The sequence below is a fragment of the Carassius carassius genome, chromosome 36 (genome assembly GCF_963082965.1).
Source record: "Carassius carassius chromosome 36, fCarCar2.1, whole genome shotgun sequence".
Taxonomy (NCBI): Eukaryota; Metazoa; Chordata; class Actinopteri; order Cypriniformes; family Cyprinidae; genus Carassius; species Carassius carassius.
The window spans coordinates 22,028,566-22,052,419 of NC_081790.1; the positions used below are offsets into that span (position 1 = coordinate 22,028,566).

General features: G+C 36.4%; 2 protein-coding genes across 2 annotated transcripts in view; one reads left to right on the plus strand and one right to left on the minus strand.

Annotated features, from left to right (window-relative positions):
• The window catches only part of rars1 (arginyl-tRNA synthetase 1), a 96,975-nt gene extending 76,520 nt beyond the window's left edge, over nt 1-20,455 (plus strand). The window contains exons 13-15 of the mRNA XM_059526665.1: nt 7,575-7,747; nt 17,299-17,546; nt 20,250-20,455. Of these exons, the coding sequence (XP_059382648.1) occupies nt 7,575-7,747; nt 17,299-17,546; nt 20,250-20,359 (531 nt within the window). The 3' untranslated portion in view covers nt 20,360-20,455. The remainder of the gene's footprint in view (nt 1-7,574; nt 7,748-17,298; nt 17,547-20,249) is intronic.
• sgcd (sarcoglycan, delta (dystrophin-associated glycoprotein)) overlaps nt 1-23,854 on the minus strand; it is a 1,159,024-nt gene that overhangs the window by 401,909 nt on the left and 733,261 nt on the right. The gene's annotated exons all lie outside the window — the stretch shown is intronic.

The window sequence follows — 23,854 nt, forward strand, 5'->3', positions numbered from 1 at the left end:
TGGTTTAGGTTTTTTTTTTTCCTTACATAACTTATTTGTAAATCGAGCAGTCACTGTCTGTGTCTACACCGGATGCGAGAGTTGTCATCTGTGCCCCACTGTGCTAAAAGTGTGTCTAAACTTGATGACATCACACTACAGTGTCAAATCATCTGAACGCAGTGTCAGAACATTTCATCATAAACAGAACGAGCATCAGTTCACTGATGGGGATCGTGTCCAGTGTATCCATCACTGGGTTCTTTTGTCGGATCACGCCACTTGTGTCCGGTGTAGACCTGGCGTGCATTTTTTAATGGGTTATGTTACAGCCCTGCTTGTTTTTAATGTTTTTATTAAATATCTGTATCGACTGCATGATCATATCATTGTATTTACGGCAGCAGAGTCTGTGAGAGCAGCTAGAGCAGCAACAACTTCCTTCCGCACTCAGAGCATCAGCTACGCGTGCACTGATACTAGAAACACTGCTCCGCCTTCACTCCGTACATAAAGTATTTCAGTATATTTGAAATGTTATGTTCATAATGTAGCCTATTAAAAAAATAATAAAAAAATAAAAATAACAGGAGAGTTTCAAAGTGGCTTAGGCTATTGTGTGTAAACTTTTTTCCCTGGCACATGCCAAACTAATAACATTGTAAGCATTAAATCTTTAATTACTGCTTTCTGCTGCTGCAATTTTGTTTGAAAATAACAGTACATTTTTGTCAGTTATTTTATCTAAACAGATCGATGAATTTCTTCAAGATTTCAAAATCAAATAGCCTATTGATAATGTAGTAGCACTGTAAGATTACATTTGTTTGAATGCATTTCAGTCATTTCAGAATCACACCGCTCCGCTCATCCTCTGCTCGGCAGCGTGTCTCTGTCAGACGCGCGGTGGAGGGTTGAGCCACTCGGAACTATGGGAGCCCTGAGTTGAGCGTCGGCGGATGTTAAAAAGAGAACAGATTTTCATTCAAACAAACCGATGTAAATTACAAATTCGAGTTAATCGATAAAATCGATTTATCACCCAGCCCTTTATAATTGAATTATAAAAAATGCAGCTGCATTTAAATGCAGGTGTGTAAAATATGTGCAAGATTTGCACTGCACGTGTGATGGTAGATGTGCAGCATTTATTCTTATTTGTTTTATCTTCATTACAAATCTTGTTTTGTTTTATTTTGGATAAATGCATGTAAAAAAAAAATATTTACGTTGTAATGCATAGGCAAAATGTGTTAATATTCATATTCAAGTGTTTGTGCAAAAATTATTAATGCGCATTAATGACAGGGCGCATTAATATTCAACATTCAACAATCTGTGAATGTTGCATTTCTCTCGTCCGAGAGAGCCAGCACTGTGAATTTCATCTTGCAGCCAACAAGAAAACATTTGTTTGTTAATAATTAAAATGTCTAATTTTTCACAATTATTAGGCTACTTCTGCATGTGCTTTGTGGCAAAGTTAATGCATGTGCTTGAGCGCGGAATATATTAAGACTTGATTATGTAAATTTCATATAAACCTCCTATTAGTTGAATATAACAAATGAATGACTAGAACTAGAAAAATCTTACGTGGGGGCAGACCATTTTTTAGTCTATAACCAAAACAACAGTCCTATATAAACCAGTTCAGCAAGTGAAAGCCTCATAAGACACTGTCCATATCAAGATGGACGAACTAAAGTTCTGGACCCTCACACAGAAATGGCTTATGGACTGCAATGTTATGTTCTTCACTGAAACATGGCTCTGTATTGATGTCCCAAACAGCGTGGTGCATATGGATGGACGCTCTTTCTTTAGGGCTGACAGAGTAGCAGCAACCTCTGGTAAATACAAGGGTGGTAGAGTAGCATTTATGTAAACAAATCATGGTGTACAGACTCTGTCATTGTTGGTACCTACTGCCCTGTTGATCTGGAGTTCCTGATTATCAAGTGCAGGCCATTCTATCAACCACGTGAGTTTACTTGCATTGTTGCTGCTGCAGTTTATGTACCATCGGATGCTAATGCTAACGTGGTTATGAAAGAACTTTGGGCTGCTATTAGCAAATTACAAACCTTGCATCTGGATGGAGCCTTTTTTGTTGCTGGGGACTTTAATTGCCACACTTTAAGATCTGTTCTCCCTAAATTTCATCAAAATGTCTCCTGCTCTACAAGGTGACATCAAACATTGGACCACGTATATACTAATGTGACTGATGCCTACAAAGTCACACCCCTCCCCCATCTGTGTCAGTCTGACCACCTCTCTTTGTTCCTGCTCCCCAATTATACCCCGATCATCAAATGTGTGAAACCTACAATAAGAACTGTTAAAATCTTGCTGGAAGGTGCTGACTCTACTCTTCAACATCAATTCCAGAACACAGACTAGAGTGAGTTTGCTGCCACCACCACAAACTCTCAGATCAACATTTTCACTTACACCAACTCTGTCTTGGAGCACATCAACAGATGTGTGGGCTGAGTCACCACACACAAAAAATTAAAAATTTTCCCCAATCAGAAGCCCTGGTTGAACAGAGAGGTTCGCCTCCTGCTCAAAGCAAGAGATGCAGCCTTCAGGTCTGGAGACCGGTAGGCTTACAGCTCAGCCAGAACCAACCTGAGGAAGAGAATCTGCCAAGGCATACAAACTATCACAGATTACAAACCACTGTGCCCCCCTCCAGCTCTGCCTCCCTACCTGATGAGCTCAATCGCTTTTATGCTTGTTTTGAACAAAATAATGAGATCTCCCTCAAAGCTGAGCATCAACCCAATGAACTGCCTCTCACACTCTCCACCTCAGATGTTTACTCCACTCTGTGTAAGATGAAGGCAGGGCTGCGTACTGAGCCCTCTCCTGGAATCCCTATTCACCCATGACTGTGATACTGTTTATGGCTCCAACAACATAATCAAATTTGCAGATGATACCACGGTGGTAGGTCTGATCAAAGATGAAGACAAGTCAGGATCCTTGTGGAATTCTACCGCTGTACCACTGAGAGTATACTCACAAACTGTATCTCAGTATGGGACAGCAATTGTTCCGCATCTGACTGCAAAGCACTGGTGATATCTTCTCAACGGATCACCGGCACCCAGTTAACTTCCATTGAGAACATTTATCATAAGTGTTGCCTGGGCAGGGCAAGAAACATCATCAAGGATGTCTCTCATCCTAACCAATGACTTTTCACCCTCCTTCTATCCGGCAGGCATTACAGTAACATACGCTCTAGCACTAGTAGGCTCAAGAAGAGCTTCTTCCCTGAGGCCATGACACTTCTGAATTCCACACCAACAATCTGATTTGCACCTGCTCTCTTACTGCACTAGTCACAGTACTTTACATACATGTATTTGCACTACTCATATTTTGCACAGACTGCACATTGTTCACGCTATTACACTGTAAACGGTCTAAAGTTGTTACTGTACAAAGCACCGTAAACTGTTTCTATAAAAATGTCATTACACTAATGTTATTTTGCATAGAATACTTTGTTTAATACTTTTGTACACCCAACCAACTGTATTACCACTGTCTTACGTTGCTGCTATTCGTAATGTGTGTATATATAATCCTACATTGCATTCCTATTTATATTCTGAACATACTCTGCTTAATACTGTATATAGCAGCTCCACTGTACATTCTGTAAATCATAGCTTCACTTACTCTGCACTTATGTACATAAAACACTATTCTTGCACATTTTTGGTTAGATGCTAACTGCATTCCATTAGCTCTGTACTTGTACTCTGCATAATGACAATAGTTAAGTTAAATCTATTTTTTTATTCTCGGGTAGGTCTAGCTATAATATTTAGGTGCAGAATTACTACAGAAACTGAAAAATCTATTGAACTGTAAAATAACACTGTATAGTCTGCACTGTATAAATAAACAGTAATGACAGACAGCAGCAGGTTTTATTTAGGCTGCTGTCTCTTTAAGAGAAGGCAAACTATTTAGACCAGAGGGCCAGATCAAGTTTTGCAAACCAAGTGAAGGGCCGCATGTCAAATCCTTGATAAAGCACTTGTATTTACAGTGGAGATGTGCATGGAAAATTATCTGACAGAAATATTTGTTACATTAACTTAGCCAGTCTGTGTCTTGTAATTTGGGGAAGTCATCAGTTTTTCCAATCATATTGAGGAACGTTGCTATCTCACTTTTTAGTTCCCAGACACAGTGAAACACATTGTCGAGACTTACCCAGAGTACATTTGAATGGTGGTCTGCCTCCGTTCCGTTAAGCAGCTGAATAAACTGACGGTGGTTCAGTGCTCTTGCCCATATAAAGTTGACAAGCTTCACAACCACTTTGACAACATTTTCTAGCTTCAACACACTTTTACACAAGGCTTCTAAGTGTATGATGCATGAAGAAATATCAGTTTTTCTATGTTTGGTCGTTTCATCTTTTACATTGTCTTGTAACCTTTTTAACAGTCCAATGTTTTTACCAGTTAGATTCAGCGATCCATCTGTTGTGATGCTTGTCATCTTTCTCCACGGCAGGTCTTTTTTTTTTTTCCAGGCAGACGGACACAGTCAGACAAATCCAAGCGCTTGCCCGTTCTCATCATCGATTCCATCCTGAGGAGTTCTTTTGTTATTGTGAAAATTAAGGGCCCTATTTTAACGCAGGTGCACTCTTTGCGTGTCCAAATCCACTTTTGCTATTTTAATGACGGAAAAACGGTTGGCGCGCTCGGGCGCATGGTATAAACGGGTTGTCCCTATTCTCTTAATGAGTAATGGGTGTTTTTTGGGCGTAACGTGCAATAAACAAATCAGAGTCTCATCTTCCATTCCCTTTAAGAACCAGTTGCGCTCGTGCCATGACGGATTTGCTATTTACACTGCGGAATTTGGCAAACAGTAAAGCATCCTGACACCATTCATGTGTGGAATTGCTTCTCATCCAAGGGAGTGAATAAGCCATGAATAAAGAATGGTACCAAAACACCCTCCAACAGCAACTTCTTCCAACAATCCAATAACAGTTTGGTGAAGAACAATGCATTTTCCAGCACGATGGAGCACCGTGCCATAAGTCAAAAGTGATAACTAAGTGGCTCGGGGACCAGAATGTTGAAATTTTGGGTCCATGGCCTGGAAACTCCCCAGATCTTAATCCCATTGAGAACTTGTGGTCAATCATCAAGAGGCGGGTGGACAAACAAAAACCCACTAGTTCTGACAAACTCCAAGAAGTGATTATGAAAGAATGGGTTGCTATCAGTCAGGATTTGGCCCAGAAGTTGATTGAGAGCATGCCCAGTCGAATTGCAGAGGTCCTGAAAAAGAAGGGCCAACACTGCAAATACTGTCTCTTTGCATAAATGTCATGTAATTGTCGATAAAAGCCTTTGAAACATATGAAGTGCTTGTAATTATATTTCAGTACATCACAGAAACAACAGAAACAAAGATCTAAAAGCAGTTTAGCAGCAAACTTTTTGAAAACTAATATTCATGTAATTCTCAAAACTTTTGGCCACGACTGTATATATATATATATATCCTACAAAAAAAAATCTTATGCATTGCAATCCTTTAATTTTTAATATTTGGCATGTTTATGTGCTGCTGTGTGTACCTGTGTTTAATAAGCAGCATGTACGCTCTTTAAATAACAAAGAAAAAACATTGCGCCAGACTTTAGACCAGGTTTGAGCTGGTCTACGGCGCAGTCTATTTTCAGCTCCTTAAACATGTGCCTGAACACACCTCTTTTTTAGACCAGCACGCCCATGGGTGCAAAAATGAGCGCAAATGCACATTTGCTTATTAAACGATGTGGCGACTGATGGGAAAATGCGAACGGCGCCGGACTGAAACTAGCAAACACTGAGGACTACTGAGGACATAGCATAACTTATGAATAAAATATCTTTTAAAGAAAAGAAGAAAAAAAAAACATTGTTTTTAATGCTCTAAACAATTTAAAGACATGGAAATATATATATATATATATATATATATATATATATATATATATATATATATATATATATATATATATATATATACTTACATTATATATTTATATATATTTACATTTATGCATTTAGCAGACGCTTTTATTCAAAGCGACTTAGTGCAGTCAGGCTATCAATTTTTACCTATCATGTGTTCACGGGAATCGAACCCCCAACCTTGCGCTTGATAACGCAATGCGCAATATATATATTTTTTTTACTTTTTTCTCTGGTCTTAAGAGGCTAAGTTTGTGGCAAGTTTTAAAGCCTTGTTTGCCTTTTCTGCAGGTGACAGGTTGACAGCATTATTCGAATGCTTGCTTGAAAAATTACGACTGAGGTTGTAGTCTTTTAAAACTGCAATACTTTCTTGGCATATTAGGACATGTCCACACATACAGTACATGGGTTTATTTATAAACCGAGCCTCCATCAATCAGATTTCTCTTGTTTCAAGTTGGTCAATCAGATTTTTAAAGCTTCTTGTTTTGAAACTGTCTTCCATGCAAGTATTGCTTCATACATAGCTACACTATTGGGACAAAATATATAATTTTTACCTGTGAAATTTATCTTAAGATTAGCTATTTTTTCCCTCCTTGAGTAATCAGGACATACTTGGTAACTTGTTTTTGTAATGGTGGCAAAATGTTTTGCCTGCTGTAGTCAAGTCACCTTTATTTATATAGCGCTTTAAACAAAATAAATTGTGTCAAAGCAACTGAACAACATTCATTAGGAAAACAGTGTGTCAATAATGCAAAATGACAGTTAAAGGCAGTTCATCATTGAATTCAGTGATGTCATCTCTGTTCAGTTTAAATAGTGTCTGTGCATTAATTTGCAATCAAGTCAACGATATCGCTGTAGATGAAGTGACCCCAACTAAGCAAGCCAGAGGCGACAGCGGCAAGGAACCAAAACTCCATCAGTGACAGAATGGAGAAAAAAAATACCTTGGGAGAAACCAGGCTCAGTTGGGGGGCCAGTTCTCCTCTGACCAGGTGAAACCAGCAGTTCAATTCCAGGCTGCAGCAAAGTCAGATTGTGCAGAAGAATCATCTGTTTCCTGTGGTCTTGTCCTGGTGGTTGCCTGAGATGAGGTCTTTACAGGGGATCTGTATCTGGGGCTCTAGTTGTCCTGGTCTCCGCTGTCTTTCAGGGCTGTAGAGATCCTTTCTAGGTGCCAATCCACCATCTGGTCTGGATACGTACTGGATCCGGGTGACTGCAGTGACCCTCTGATCTGGATACAGACTGGATCTGGTGGCTGCGGTGACCTCGGAATAAGAGAGAAACACACTAATATTAGCGTAGATGCCATTCTAATGATGTAGCAAGTACACTTTCACTTCACTTCACTTTCACTTCACATCGGGTGTTATGGGAAGTGTTCCCGGTTCCGGTTTACCTAATTAATTCAGCCTAAAAATCCTTTTGGATTTGGATATTATGAAGCATATTAGTATGTTATGTGTAAGCCAGGTTAAAGAGATGGGCTTTTAATCTAGATTTTAACTGCAAGAGTTTAAATCTAGCACAACTTCTAACCACACAACTTCTTGAAACTATATGTTGCAGGTCCTGACCCCGGAGGAGCTGGTGAAGGCTCAGCGTGCTGTGGCTTTTGGATGCATTAAATATGCAGACCTTTCACACAACCGCATCAATGACTATGTTTTTTCCTTCGACAAGATGCTGGATGACAGGGGAAACACTGCGGCCTATCTTCTTTATGCCTTTACACGCATCAGGTAAACCCTCAAGGCAATAAATATCTTCATCCACATTGATTTTGGGCTATTGCAAAAATATGCCCCAGCGACTTAAGACTGGTTTTGTGGTCCAGTGTCGCACATAAAAAGAGTTTAGTTCATAATAAGATTTAAGTTTAATCAAAATACCAGAACCAAAAAATAAAAGAAACACACACACACACACACATATATATATATATATATATATATAATATATATATATATATATAAAACTACATACCTCATGCATTATTTTTTATTATGGACACACTAGTGCTGGTTATTGACTTTTCACATTGACACAGTTTGATTACATTGTGATTCACAAACTCTGATTTTATTTAAATGTATTGATTTGATTCATTTGGATTTGTATCCGGTACAATGCACGTCAGTTTTTCTTGAGGAAAAATAAATAATTCTCAACTAAAACTAAATTCTTTAAGGAACCCTGTCACTGCTATAATATTAAAGGTTAAAATTAACAAATTATTACATTTGATTGTTGTTTATCAACAGCAAGCACTCAGACCAAGTTCTCTTTCATGTGTTAAACTGTCAGATACACACAAGCGTACATTAAAAACACAAGTTACAAAATCAGTATCAAATCCAAAGAGATACTCTCTCTAAAAGTTTAGAGTCAACCACGCCTACCAAAAATGGCTCATTATAACATGTCCCCACATATCTATGTCTCGATGTGGGAAGATTTGCATAACGCCACCCAAATGCTCATGCAAGGAAAGACTACAATGCCGGCTGTTCTGACTCACATTTACATATTTAAAGGATTTGCCACTGAAGATTCAAACACTAGTTTTGAGCAGTATAAGAGTAGTGCTTATTGTTTGTCTTTTCTCCGATCAAAAAATGCAGACATGGTTTTATGTTTACGAGACCGTATAAGTCAGCGGTTCTCAATTCCTGTCCTCACGCCTACCTGCTCTGCAAATTTTGTATGTTTTTCTTACCACTTCAGTTGTTTGTTCTATTTGAATGTATGCGGCCTGCGAAGTGGACATTACAGGATATTCCGCCATTATTCCAGTTCGCAGTGAATATATGTTCCATTCAAAGTGCATTGAAGTGTGCGAGACGTGAATTTAAATTGTATTTATTTACAGAGGTATATGATGTCACACTTGTCCGTGTGTGAAGACGTTGCGCAGCCCAAATCCATGAAAGAACGTTCTGAAGTGAATGAAACTGAAATAGAAATTGCTGAAGTTTACATTTCAAATCTGAATAAGATATCATGAAAAATGAGACTCCTGCAAATATTTTTGAGACTGTCTACACCCCCCAAAAATATAAAAAAAATTATATTTACCAACAGTATTGAAGGCTTCTACGAATTTAGTCAGTAAACATACCACTGCATAGTTTTTTTTTTCAATTATAAAACACTAGACAGAAACTTAGACATCATATAAGTGATTTATTTGAGCACTAGAAAAATACAATTATAATAATTTGAGTAAGAAAAATAAGAATAATAAGAAATTATTCTAAATAAGAAATAAAAAAAAGATTTAACTTTGTTTGCCAATTACAGAAAATCCTGAGATTGCTAGAAATGCAGCATTTACAATGAATTACGATGCAAATAAGTGCTGATGTGCTGATTGCCACTTATACAGATGGTAATAACACAAATGCGCCATAAAGTAAATACAACCCGAATTCCGGAAAAGTTGGGACGTTTTTTAAATTTTAATAAAATGAAAACTAAAAGACTTTCAAAGCACACGAGCCAATATTTTTATTCACAATAGAACATAGATAACATAGCAAATGTTTAAACTGAGAAAGTTTACAATTTTATGCACAAAATGAGCTCATTTAAATTTTGATTTCTGCTACAGGTCTCAAAATAGTTGGGACGGGGCATGTTTACCATGGTGTAGCATCTCCTTTTCTTTTCAAAACAGTTTGAAGACGTCTGGGCATTGAGGCTATGAGTTGCTGGAGTTTTGCTGTTGGAATTTGGTCCCATTCTTGCCTTATATAGATTTCCAGCTGCTGAAGAGTTCGTGGTCGTCTTTGACGTATTTTTCGTTTAATGATGCGCCAAATGTTCTCTATAGGTGAAAGATCTGGACTGCAGGCAGGCCAGGTTAGCACCCGGACTCTTCTACGACGAAGCCATGCTGTTGTTATAGCTGCAGTATGTGGTTTTGCATTGTCCTGCTGAAATAAACAAGGCCTTCCCTGAAATAGACGTTGTTTGGAGGGAAGCATATGTTGCTCTAAAACCTTTATATACCTTTCAGCATTCACAGAGCCTTCCAAAACATGCAAGCTGCCCATACCGTATGCACTTATGCACCCCCATACCATCAGAGATGCTGGTTTTTGAACTGAACGCTGATAACATGCTGGAAGGTCTCCCTCCTCTTTAGCCCGGAGGACACGGCGTCTGTGATTTCCAACAAGAATGTCAAATTTGGACTCGTCTGACCATAAAACACTATTCCACTTTGAAATAGTCCATTTTAAATGAGCTTTGGCCCACAGGACACGACGGCGCTTCTGGACCATGTTCACATATGGCTTCCTTTTTGCATGATAGAGCTTTAGTTGGCATCTGCTGATGGCACGGCGGATTGTGTTTACGGACAGTGGTTTCTGAAAGTATTCCTGGGCCCATTTAGTAATGTCATTGACACAATCATGCCGATGAGTGATGCAGTGTCGTCTGAGAGCCCGAAGACCACGGGCATCCAATAAAGGTCTCCGGCCTTGTCCCTTACGCACAGAGATTTCTCCAGTTTCTCTGAATCTTTTGATGATGTTATGCACTGTAGATGATGAGATTTGCAAAGCCTTTGCAATTTGACGTTGAGGAACATTGTTTTTAAAGTTTTCCACAATTTTTTTACGCAGTCTTTCACAGATTGGAGAGCCTCTGCCCATCTTTACTTCTGAGAGACTCTGCTTTTCTAAGACAAAGCTTTTATAGCTAATCATGTTACAGACCTGATATCAATTAACTTAATTAATCACTAGATGTTCTCCCAGCTGAATCTTTTCAAAACTGCTTGCTTTTTTAGCCATTTGTTGCCCCCGTGCCAACTTTTGAGACCTGTAGCAGGCATTAAATTTTAAATGAGCTAATTAAGTGGATAAAAGTGTAAAATTTCTCAGTTTAAACATTTGCTACGTTATCTATGTTCTATTGTGAATAAAATATTGGCTCATGTGATTTGAAATTCCTTTAGTTTTCATTTTATTAAAATTTAAAAAACGTCCCAACTTTTCCGGAATTCGGGTTGTAATCCACTCTCTCTATTCATATAGACGCGTTCACTTTGATAGCCGTGATCGTACAGTAATAGCGGGCTGATTTGTGCTCAGACAGATGGTAAATCTGTTGAAAAATAAAACAAAGAAAAAGGCAATCGCTATAAGTTCCGCCTCCATCAGCTGACAGGTGCGTCAGAGCGCATCACGAGCCGTCAGGAGAGAGCGCCAAAATTCAAATATACTATCTTTCGCCTATCTTTCATTCATTCTTTTTTCCGGTGGATTGTCTCATTCTGTTTGTGACACTGTAGACTGCAAAAGCATGCCGTTTTTTTACTACCAAGATGCAGTTTCACATGCTTGAGGTATTCGGCCAATCTCAACACACTGGATAGCTGAGTAATCAGTGCACACCTCGCTTTTTAAAACGATGAGCTTTGTAAAAATTGTTGCATTTCAGAAAGGTGGGGCATAGAGAAGAAACACTTATGTACAGTATGTGGAAAATAATGTGTTTTTTTCAAACTTAAACCACATAAACCCATTTCATTACACCAAATACACAAAATAATGATCTTTTTAGCAACATCATATGAACCCTTTAAACCGTGTTCTGTGCTCATCAGTGCAGCCAAAGACAAAACAGTAAGCATGCTTTGCCTAAACTCTCTTTTCATGTTTCCATGGTTGGTAGTACCAGGGAACCAGAAATAGTACTTAAACACGGAAAAAGTCAGGTTTTCATGTCACCTTAAACAATCAACAATTGTACACATTACGTAGACAGTAAATTCTGCACCCTGCCCGAGTGTATTTGGTCCCACTCAAAATTGGTGATAAATTTACTCTCGTCATAGTGTTACATTTTCAGAGTTTAACTGTATTTAGATTTTAAAAAACTTGTTTGACTGCTCAATGCTCAACATTGAATAGTGTTACAAGAGTTTAACACTAGAGGAAATTAACTCTGTTCAGTGTTACCACAATTTAACTGCAGGAAAATTGAGTAGTGTTAATATTTTACTTATGTAGAGTTAATAAAATCTTGTTGATTGATATCACTTTTGAGTCGATGTGTTCGCCTGCCAATGGTATTAGAGGTGCAACTTTCACTCTCAACCAAACTAACATTAGTAGCCAGTCAGAATGTTTTGCTTTTATAAACATGAGATGCACATAATAGTATTCAATTGTAGTCGCAATCCTGATGAATGGAGAAGCACAACAAAAAGCTGTGAGGCCAAATGGTCAAATATATCCATCTAGCGCGTATTTACATAGAAAAGCTCATTATAAAGCAGCGGAGCTTTGTAAACAGCTCAGAGTAATCATGTCATCTCCATAAGAATTATATGATTGCCAAAACATATTTACCGGGATTTCTGAAAAGGTCCTGTTCCCACATGATATATTAATGGTAACTTTACCAGTAATTTACCAGTAAAGACTGTGTGTGTGTGTGAAAGGGGCTAAACTCTTCCTCTGTATATGCTGTGTATTTTAATTGCTTAACGTAATCTGGAAAAACTGTGTGCATTATCTCCCTAGATTTGTAACGTAAATAATTTATAAACCTTTGCCAAGTTTAGTCGTACTAAAGCCTGGTTTTCACTTAGGTCTGTTTGTTACAAAAAAAAAAAATAGGATTACTCAGTTTGTCAAAATCAGTATATTAATTGATTACCAAAATAATCATTAGTTACAGCCCTAGATTAGTTTAAATATTTCTAAATACAACTGCATTGTTTTACTTTTCGTAATAAAAAGACAAACATTTTTTTGAAAACTTCTTAAAAACTGTATTAAAATATTGTCACACTCTAGTGAACCAAGTATCTGTACTTTGTCTCATCTCATTAGCTAAGTGTATTGTCATACCCCTAGTGTCAATAAGCAATGATATAGCTCATAATTTTCCAAGTGTATGATACAGCTTTCATTCTGCAGGTCAATCATATATTCATGAAAAAGAAAATCAGTTTGAATAAAGAAAGCAATAACTTTGCCATAGTATCCTTTCAAATGTTAAAGTTGTCACAGTCATTGCATGCTTTACATGTGCTGCCCATGCCCCGCCACCGGAATAAAGTTCAGCCTCAGGATATTTTTTTGCTTTAACCCCTGCTTATGTCATTCCAAACCTATAAGACTTGTTCATTTTCGGAACACAAATGAAGATAAGTTTAATGAAATCTGGCAGACTTTTACCCTTTCATTGACAGCCTATACAACTACAGCTTTCAAGGGCTAGAAAGGTGTTAAAGACATCATAAATCGTGTGACTCTGGTGTTTTAACTTCAGTTTTATTAAGCAGCACGAGTGCTTTGTTTGCGCAAAGAAAAAAAAAAAATTACGACTTTATGAAAATATAAATCCCTGACAAACGTACACGAGAGCACAACGACAATGAGTGTTTTGTTGAAATGAAAGCAGACGTTGTGTGAATGCATGCATAAATTTGAGGTTAAACCAGTGGAGTTGCATGGATTACTTTACTGAATGTCATTACTACCTTTCTGGGCCTTGAATGTGCTAGTTGTGTGGACTGTCAAAGTAAAGACGGAATTAAATAAAAGTGACATAACATACAGCCAAGTATGGTGACCCATATTCAGTATTCGTGCTCTGCATTTAACCCATCCAAAGTGCGCACACACAGCAGGGAACACACACACACCCAGAGCAGTGGGTAGTAGGGGTGGGCAATATCTCGATATTTAAAATATATCGAGATATTTTTTAAACACTATATGGATTTTGACATATCGTATATATCGATCTATTGTTTATATTTAATTCTGATTACGCCACTTTGCTTGTTTGTCTTGAAAAGCTTGTTCCTCTCAAAAAAACAAACAAAAAAAAAAACAGGAAAATCACAAAGGACTATCACTGATATGTTAAAAAATAAATAAACTTACAAAAAATAATAAATAAAAACAAACCTTCTAGAAGATATCCCTACTTGAGGTGTAGACACCTTTCCTGGTCTCTTCAGGTCTTGACAAGACACAAACAACAAAGCATGTTAAGATCATCAACACTGCTTAAAGCATGCTATATGAAGTTAATCCTTAGTCACAGTTAATGCAACTCAGTAGCTACAAAACTGCTGTGAAGAGTGGCACAATGAGATTTCTCTCATTTTGTACCTTGAAATTATATTACTTGTTAGAAATGCCTCTCTGTATAGTTTTGATTCTCCATAGCAAGTATCCGGTGGCACTCATACCAACATAGTAATGCTTCTTAGTTTTCTGTATTTTGTCTTTCTGAGTAGAAAAAGTGTTTTAAAATCCAAGAGAAAAATACACCACCTGTATTATGGGCATGTGATCAAGACATTTTAAAAGTTATCAACAATGCATTAAAACTTAAACTAAAACAGTGCTATACTTGCATAGCCATTTTTGAGGCAAGGGAACAAAGGAACAATTCCTTTGGCATAGTTTTTGTTCACCTTCCTTTTTGATGTACTGTATTAAAAAAAAAAAAAAAAAATATATATATATATATATATATATATATATATATATATATATATATATATATATATATATATATATATATATATATATATATATGTGTGTATATACATACAGTACAGACCAAAAGTTTGGACACACCTTCTCATTCAAAGAGTTTTCTTTATTTTTATGACTATGAAAATTGTAGATTCACACTGAAGGCATCAAAACTATGAATTAACACATGTGGAATTATATATGGAATTATACACATAACAAAAAAGTGTGAAACAACTGAAAATAAGTCATTCTTGCTTCTTCAAAGTAGCCACCTTTTGCTTTGATTACTGCTTTGCACACTCTTGGCATTCTCTTGATGAGCTTCAAGAGGTAGTCACCTGAAATGGTCTTCCAACAGTCTTGGATTTCCCCGAGAGATGCTTAGCACTTGTTGACCCTTTTGCCTTCTGTCTGCGGTCCAGCTTACCCCTAAACCATCTCGATTGGGTTCAGGTCAGGTGAATGTGGAGGCCAGGTCATCTGGCGCAGCACCCCAACACTCTCCTTCTTGGTCAAATAGCCCTTGATGCCTTCAGTGTGACTCTACAATTTTCATAGTCATGAAAATAAAGAAAACTCTTTGAATGAGAAGGTGTGTCCAAACTTTTGGTCTGTACTATATATATATATATATATATATATATATTAGGGGTGTAACGGTATGCAAAAATCATGGTTCGGTACGTACCTCGGTTTTAAAGTCACGGTTCGGTTAATTTTCGGTACAGTAAGGGAAAGAAATGCAAACATAAAACTGCAGGTTATTACTATAAACTTTTTTAACAAATTGTTTACACTTTTTTTTTAATTATTTTTTCATAAAATATATATAAAATAAAAAAAGAACAAGAAATAAAATACTGCTGCAAAGTTCTCCACTAAATAAAATACTCTCAGTCTCAAACCAATATCATATATAATAAAATATAATGAAAAATATAAATAAAATAACTGTTTACAGTGCAGCATTACCAATCCCAGCTTGTAGGCCTGCTCATATTTAAAAAATATATTTAACTTTTCCAAAGATTGAAGTGCAGCATCAACAGTTTCAGTTTTTAGACCTGCTCAGATTTCGTTATTGCGTTGTTTAAATGCCGACGGGAGCTGCGTTTGAATTACAATTGTTTTTTTCCTAGTTGTAGTGATGTTCACACTCGCGTGATGCCTTTTGAGAACCTTAGGCCGGTGACACACTGGCATATTGCACCTGTCAAACATAGTCTATTTTGCCGTCAATACTGTTGACGGTGTCCTTTATCAGTAGGCTTTATATTTATGCTCAACATGAAGTATAGATATTGTTGTCGTGAAGACAAGATCCTGGTCTGTCGGCGATCTCCCTCTGTCACCTACAGTAGCAGCAGCGCGCCAGCGCCGCGTCAGAGCCGTGTCAGACATGATTCTGGTGTGTAAAGAAAGACACCGAAAACACGAAACAGCCGTCACGCAACTGACATGCAGCAGAAACGCCACGCTCACGCCACGCAGCAGGTGTGTCACCGGCCTTAGAATCAGCTGCAGGGCGGGATTTGTGCTGAACGCGGAGACTTCCGCCACTTAATATGTTCATTTGGAAACACGAAAATGTACCAATGTTCCCCGCACACAAAATATTGCATTCGGTACACACGTGCACCGTACTGAAAGCCCTGTACCGAAACGGTCCGGTACGAATACACGTACCGTTACACCCCTAATTTATATATATATATATATATATATATATATATATATATATATATATATATATATATATATATATTCTTTTAAGCCAAAAATCATTAGGATATTAAGTAAAGATCATGTTACAAGAAGATATTTTGTAAATTTCCTACCATAAATATAATTTTAGATGAGTATACATTGCTAAGAAATCATTTGGCCAAATTTAAAGGTGATTTTCTCAGTACTGTATTTTCCGGTCTATAAGTCACACTTTTTTTCATAGTTTGGCTGGTCCTGCGACTTATAGTCAGGTGCGACTTATTTATCAAAATTAATTTGACATGAACCAAGAGAAATGAACCAAGAGAAAACATTACCGTCTACAGCCGCGAGAGGGCGCTTTATGCGGCTCAGTGCTCTTGTAGTCTACACTGAAAACATAGAGCATACGTGTGTGAAGTGCAGAGTAGAATAGAATTATGATGTCATCATTGTTCTTCTAAACCCATTCATTTATTTGAAAAAAGAAAAGAAAATCTGAAGAAAGCTCTCTTTGCTTTTTCCCATACAGTCGAAACGTACAGTGACCGCTGACTTTTTCCAAGTTTTTTGAAGCCATTTCTAAACAATTAAATTCAGTTACTCACTGAAAACCTTTTAATCCACCTTGCCTCTGAAATTGTTTTTGGGTATGGCAGTATAATTATCGTTAATGACTAAGTTGAAAAAAAAATTGTTAACAGAAATAAAAACTAACATAACTAGGAAAAACAAACTAATATGCAGTTTCATGGCATCAAATCTAAAAAAAAAATAATAATGTTTTAAGCAATATATAGTAAGCACAACTTTAGAAGCTCTAAAATGCTAAAACTGAGAAAAGACATTGAAACTTTAACAATGAACAAAAACTAAATTAAAATGATAAAATGCAAATAACAGAAAAACTAAAACTTTAATTTCTTAATACTAAAGTTTCATATTCAAGGTTTGCTGTCACTAATCTCAATTTGATTTTCACTCGAACAGTGTGTCTAGTTTGACCATGCAGAAATGATATTCATAATATATACAATAACACCCATTCTTCCATTTCTCTCCAGGTCTATAGCTAGACTGGCTAACATCCAGGTGGTCTCCTTGCGCACAGCAGCCGAGACCACAGAGGTCCTACTGGACCATGAGAAAGAGTGGAAACTGGGTAAATGCATCCTGCGCTTCCCTGAGATTCTGCAAAAGATCACAGATGACCTGTTGCTCCACACATTGTGTGACTACCTCTATGAGCTGGCCACTACCTTTACAGAGTTCTATGACAGCTGCTACTGTGTGGAGAAGGACCGCCAGACAGGTTGGTCCCTCTAATGAATAAAGAAAAACATGCTAAATACCCAAAATTTGAATGGTTATGAGGTCTTAATTGATAAATAGCAGACCTGCCAACCTGTACGCATTTTGAACTCAAAGGAAGCTTCTACAATTTGTCACTCTAAACTGTGCAAACACCTGGTGACTGCTCTGTCCACATGCAGTATTCCAAACAAGTTAAACAAGTTCAACCAATCAGAGGGTTTTTTGGTTTTACTTTTTAAATAATTTTGACTCCAAGTTTGCTCTGTTTGTGTATCCATGAGTCTGCACTCTTAGATGAGGAAACACGTGCATCTGAAAAAGCAACACACGCCGAGCATCTTCCTCTGTGATAACTTGTAATGCGGACCATTTCTAAACCTGTTGTTTAACAAAAGAACATCATAACATGCTTTTACACAACATCAGACAAATTGCCGTCTTGGATTTAAAAGGTTCTATCTGCATTCTGAGAAGTTTTGCGATATTGAGCTTCAAAGTTTTTGCTTTCCATAGACGTCTTTACATAGAACCCTTTTTGTTTTCCAAAACAGGCCCAAAATGAACACAGCTTACAAAAGAAACAACACATAATGTAAAAAAGTTGTCACAGAATAAGAATATGTGAATAACTCCATTTTGACAAAAATGTCATATAATTATAAGGTGACAGAATGCTCTAAATAATTCATCACAGAATGACGCAGAAATATATTATATACTGTAATAGGCCATGTTGATTAACAGTGGATTATAAATTTACTTATTAAAATACCAGAGGTGGTTTTAAGAACACAGATAAACATTGTCGCAGTGTTTATTGAGTGTTTATTGTCTTAATGTTCTTTTTGAATGTCATCATTCAAAGCGTTTCTGTCTTTCATTCAGTTACACAATAGCTGGATGCTTTGGTCCATATTAAGCCCAGTTCAAGCTGTGCAAGTTTGGCCACGATTTGGTCATCTGAGACAAATTTTGAAAATTGTAAATGATTCCTATAATCCTAGGCTAAAATCTGTAGTCTTGTTTTGGTTTTTAAAAAATCTGTGATCGCTGGTTTCACATTTTCACTGACAGTCAATTAATGACTGATGGAATCAAATTTGACATCAGACAAAATTCTGGCAGTATTAGAAGATTTGCCGCACTGTCCTGCAATGTGACTTCTCCTCAGATGAATTTCAAACTGTTTTTGTTTTTTCAAGACAAGGCAATATCAGAATTAATGCTAGAGATTCATCTAACAGCCATAAACTCCGGCAATCCCGGTTGCCATTTGCAGTCACTGAACGTTGTATGGATTCATAATGTAAAACACAGCACAAGTTTTCTTGTACTGTATACTTCTACAGTATACAGAAGTGTTTTAATTAAAGTGTACTGGAAGTGTTTTTTTATTTTTATTTTTTTATATATATTTAAAAATAGCTACCGTATTTTCCGGACTATGTCACTTTTTTCATAGTTTGGCTGGTCTTGCGACTTATAGTCAGGTGCGACTTATTTATCTGAATTAATTTGACATGAACCAAGAAAAATTAACCAAGAGAAAACATTGCCATCTACAGCTGCGAGAGGGCGCTCTATGCTGCTCAGTGCTCCTGTAGTCTACCCCTGAACACATAGAGCGCCCTCCCGTGGCTGTAGACAGTAATGTTTTCTCTTGGGTCTTGGTTCTAAATAAATGCGACTTATAGTCCAGTGTGACTTATATATGTTTTTTTTCCTCGTCATGACGTATTTTTGGACTGATGCGACTTATAGTCCGAAAAATACGGTAAATAGAACTATAATAGAAAAAACTAGTTAAAGAAACTAGATATTTATTGAACCGTGGGATATCTGTATTGTTGCATCTACTGTTTACTCTTGCAATCCCCTTGCAATGAAATCTTGCAATCTCCCCCACCAACTAACCCCATCCCCACCCCGGCCACACTGATGGTACTCAAAAAAAATGTTTTCCAAGGTTGGCAGGTCTGAAACGAAGTTATTTTGTTTTGCTCTTTAGCAGATGTGTCAGGGGTGTAACCGGTACAGAAATACATTTAGTTTCAAGTCACAAGTCAGTATAAACTTTTAATGTAATGAAAGATGCTAAATAGAAGAGCTGTAATTTAGATGTAATTAGTTCAATAAATTTTTTCACAGTTGTGTGCAATACATTTTAATGAACAACAAATGATTCATTTGAATGGAGAGATCTAATCTAGGACAATATCAGAAAATCCCTTTGAAAATCCCATAGTTTTTCCCCCTCCCATTATAATTTCCTCATTAAAAACTGGTTACTAAGGCACTGATTAAGCTTATGTCTCTTGAATTGTACAGCTCCTTTAGTCTCATGTTTTGGAGAGTTTGAAAAAAGCTTTGCTTATGGGACTTTTAGGTTTTATTTTATGAATCTTTAGTTTTATGCACAGTGATTTAAATATTCATGGATTTAAAAGTAAACAATTTCAACCGCAACAAATGAAAAAAAAAAAAATACAATTTTCAAACAAGTTTCCGAAACTGTGTTTAATGGGTAATTTATGCATCTCACATTGAACTAGTAGAAAAAAAATATTTGAAGATAACAAAAAAATTAACTTAAATGTCCTGTAATGACCAAGACGTAGCAGAATGTCCTTGATTTGATTGAAATTATCCTGCTTCTTTGCAAATGGCCTGCTTGACTAATGCTCTGCATCGTTCTTCTCAGGGGAAGTGGTCAAAGTCAACATGTGGAGGATGCTCCTCTGTGAAGCCACCGCAGCAGTGATGGCCAAAGGTTTTGATATTTTGGGTATCAATCCAGTTGAGAGGATGTGAAGTGGTCTATGCCGCCTTCCTCTGAACAGGAGTCCTTTTTGGTGTCTTGAGGGATTCTTATATCAAATAAAATTCATATAACTGTCCATAACAAAAGCTTCGACTTGCGTGTAATTTTTCTTCATGTAAATGTCAGTACCATCTGACTCCTGAAAACAACCATGAAGTCTCTTCTTCCCTTCTATATAACAAATCTGAATCTTATTTTAGTCTGTAAAAATTAGTTAATTTAATTTTGGTTTACCTAAAGCTTTTACAAAAACTTTATTAAGTTAGGTTTTGGACTAAAATATTGGACATAAAATATTGTTCTCATTTTAATTATGCAATAAATGAATTTTCTTAATGTGATTCTGTTCACTGGTTTATTTCTGTATCTACTTTCCATTCTTGCTAGTGGCTTTAGGAGCATTATTCAGTTTGAGAGAATGAGTTATTTAATTTAGGAGTTCAGTGTTTGTTTTGCTTTTGCCACCAGGATTAAATTAATTTAAGTTGATTAATGCCTGATAAATAGTGTCTATGGCTGATAATCTATCTGAAGATCAAGTGGAATGATTTAATTCACCCATGGGGTCAGTGGTTATTTACTCACTGGATGCCTTACAAATTAGCATTTTCTCAGTAATTTCTAGTTTGAGAGGATACCAGGAGATGGGCTGTTACATGAGGAGAGCTTGACAGGTCCGTAGAAGGGGATCAGCCCAGCAGCATGGTTGGTATCTGCTTCTTTGTGCGATGAGGTACAGCAGGAGCATTGGCAGAGGCCTACAAACTGACCTTCAGCAGGCTACTGGTGTGCATGTTTATGACCAAACTGTTAAAAAAAAAAAAAAAAGTAAAACTATTGAAACTGACTTCTTGAGGGTGACATGAGGACCCACTGTGCTCACAGCCCAGCACTGTTCAACTGGATTGGCATTTGGCAGAGATTTTGGCTGCAGTACAAATAATAAACACCTACCTCTCCATTTAACCTAATAGGATTTGAGTCAAAAAAAAAAATAAAGATAATCCACTTCAAATACAATTTTCAAAAAAATGGTTTCGTGGTCATTTAAGTTAGTTATCACACTGATATGTTCAAATGTTTGTTTTTGTGATAAGTTTGATTTTTAGCTAGTAATTGAATGCTATAAAAACGGGGCGTTTTGTTATGATTGACTGGGTCTGCATGAGTTTGACTCGGCTCCAAATTACATAATTTACTCAAAATGGCAGCAGCCACACTGAGATTCTTTGGCTTCAGTTTTCTATAGTGGAAGGAAGTGGAGACAGTCATCCAGATATAAATATATATATATATATATATTTTTTTTTTTTCTTTCTTTTTTATATACAGTCTATTCCTTAACCTTAACTCAATTCACTATCTCATCAGGAGCATTACCAGACGTTGTCCGGAGTGCATACGGCCATGTACATTGTAAAAAAAAAAAAAAAAAAAACATCCTGTACAAACAGCAAAAAGTCTGGCAGCAAAGTTTCCAGACCGATTATGTTAAATTATAGAAAATAACAATTTTGCAAAATTATTGGCAAAAACTGTAAAAATACAGAATAGACTTTACAGTCAAAATTAATTAAATTACATTATATTACTGTCGATAATTTATTTTTAAACTATGGAAAAACTGATAAATTGTCAAATTACATAGAAAAACAACTAACTTTCAGGTTAATCAACATGAATTAATAGGTTTTAATTATTTTATAAAACTGCTCTGTCCATCTACAGTAATTTACTATTGAAGTTTTTTCATGTACAATGAATAAGAAATAATTTATAAAAAATGCAGTAAGCAGATATATTTAAAAAAAAAAATATTTTACAGAAACAATTTCACAACATCAATCTCTGTAAATTAAAATGTATATACGTTATTTTGTCTACCTGTATAATTTAGTTAAAATACAGACATTATTAATTACAATAAAGAAATGTAAAAAAACTTTAGTAAATCAGTAATACAGAAAAATATCTGTATATCTACACATTTTAATAATTTATTTTGCAGAAATATTACAGTTTAATATGTTTGGACAGTAGAGATATAAGTGCAGTACTTGTGAAATATGTAGAAAATAGCAAAGACATTTGCCAGTTTCTGTAAAATTAACAATGTATTCTGTACTTATTAAAGGAACCTGCACATTCACAGTATTAAGCCATTGTACAGAAGCATTGCATGTCAAGTAAATGAACACCAAAATTATAGAAAAGTATATTTAGTACATAATTTAGAACATGCAAAATTACCTACATTAAAATGCAATTGCTGTATACCCTTTATACATTTACAATTACAATTACATTTTATCAAAGCAACATACCTTACAGGGCAAGTCCTAAAGTTAGTCTAACAGTAGACATAGCAGGGGTTTTTTTTTCTATTAAAATGGCAGTGAATGGCTGCCATGAGTTTAAAGCTTTAAAAAAAAAAGTGCATTCATCCTTCATAATTGTAGGGTATCAGACCCAAACCAGACAAATTAAAGATTCGATCGGGAGCATGGTTGAAACATGAGGAGCTGAATTCCACAGAAAAGCTCAAGACAACAGGATATTGTAAATCAAGTCGTAGCACCACAAGTCATAAGCAAGCTAACCAGCCAACTCTTTCATAGAACAGCTTTCAACATTAACACCACTAGAACAATTATTGACATTTTCAATCCGGAAAAGAGATTCAAATTTGGGGCAAGTAATCAAGATTGATGGTCAAAGAGATGCACGGCATGGCCATCACATGTAAACCCATGATAGTAATCATGATCACAAGTTCAAGCGCCAGAACTGCAGCTGATAGAATGTGCGCTGTAGCACGATACTACCATATTTTAGTTTCCATGCTTAATGTGTTTCCACAATAAAGTTAGTGTGTAAATCCACTGAAATGGCCACCATAACAGTGGAGTTGGATGTGTGAGAGGAGAAAGCCGTGTGCAGTGCATATGCGGTACAGGAGCAGCACACGCGATAGTGCTTTCACGTATGTTGCGTTTGCAGTTTGTAGGTTAACTGATCCCCAGCAGTACCATTACTTCTATATATATTTATATATTTAGTTCCATGCATTACTTCTATATATATTTATATATTTAGTTGCTCAAGCAAGTGGTAAAATATTTAACCATGTATTTACATTAAAATCCATTTAATACCATTTAAAATTGACAAAAACAGCAGACTCATAGCTTTTCTTCACAAAAGGTCTGGACATGAATCAAACTGTTTCTGAATTTCCCGAGACTAGCCGCAGACTGGTCCTGTAGATATGATACACTGGATGTATCAGCAACCTGATGAAATCCATGAATAAGTACTACAATAGTTCACAAAAAGGGTAAAATAATAATAATAGTTGCCTATGGCAAGCACCACTAATACTAATAATAAAACTATATAAAAAGAAAAGTTGCCTCTGCTAATCATTTCATAATTTCAATTCTTAATAGTTTCACAAAAATTGCTTTTATTTCAACTCCCTAGGT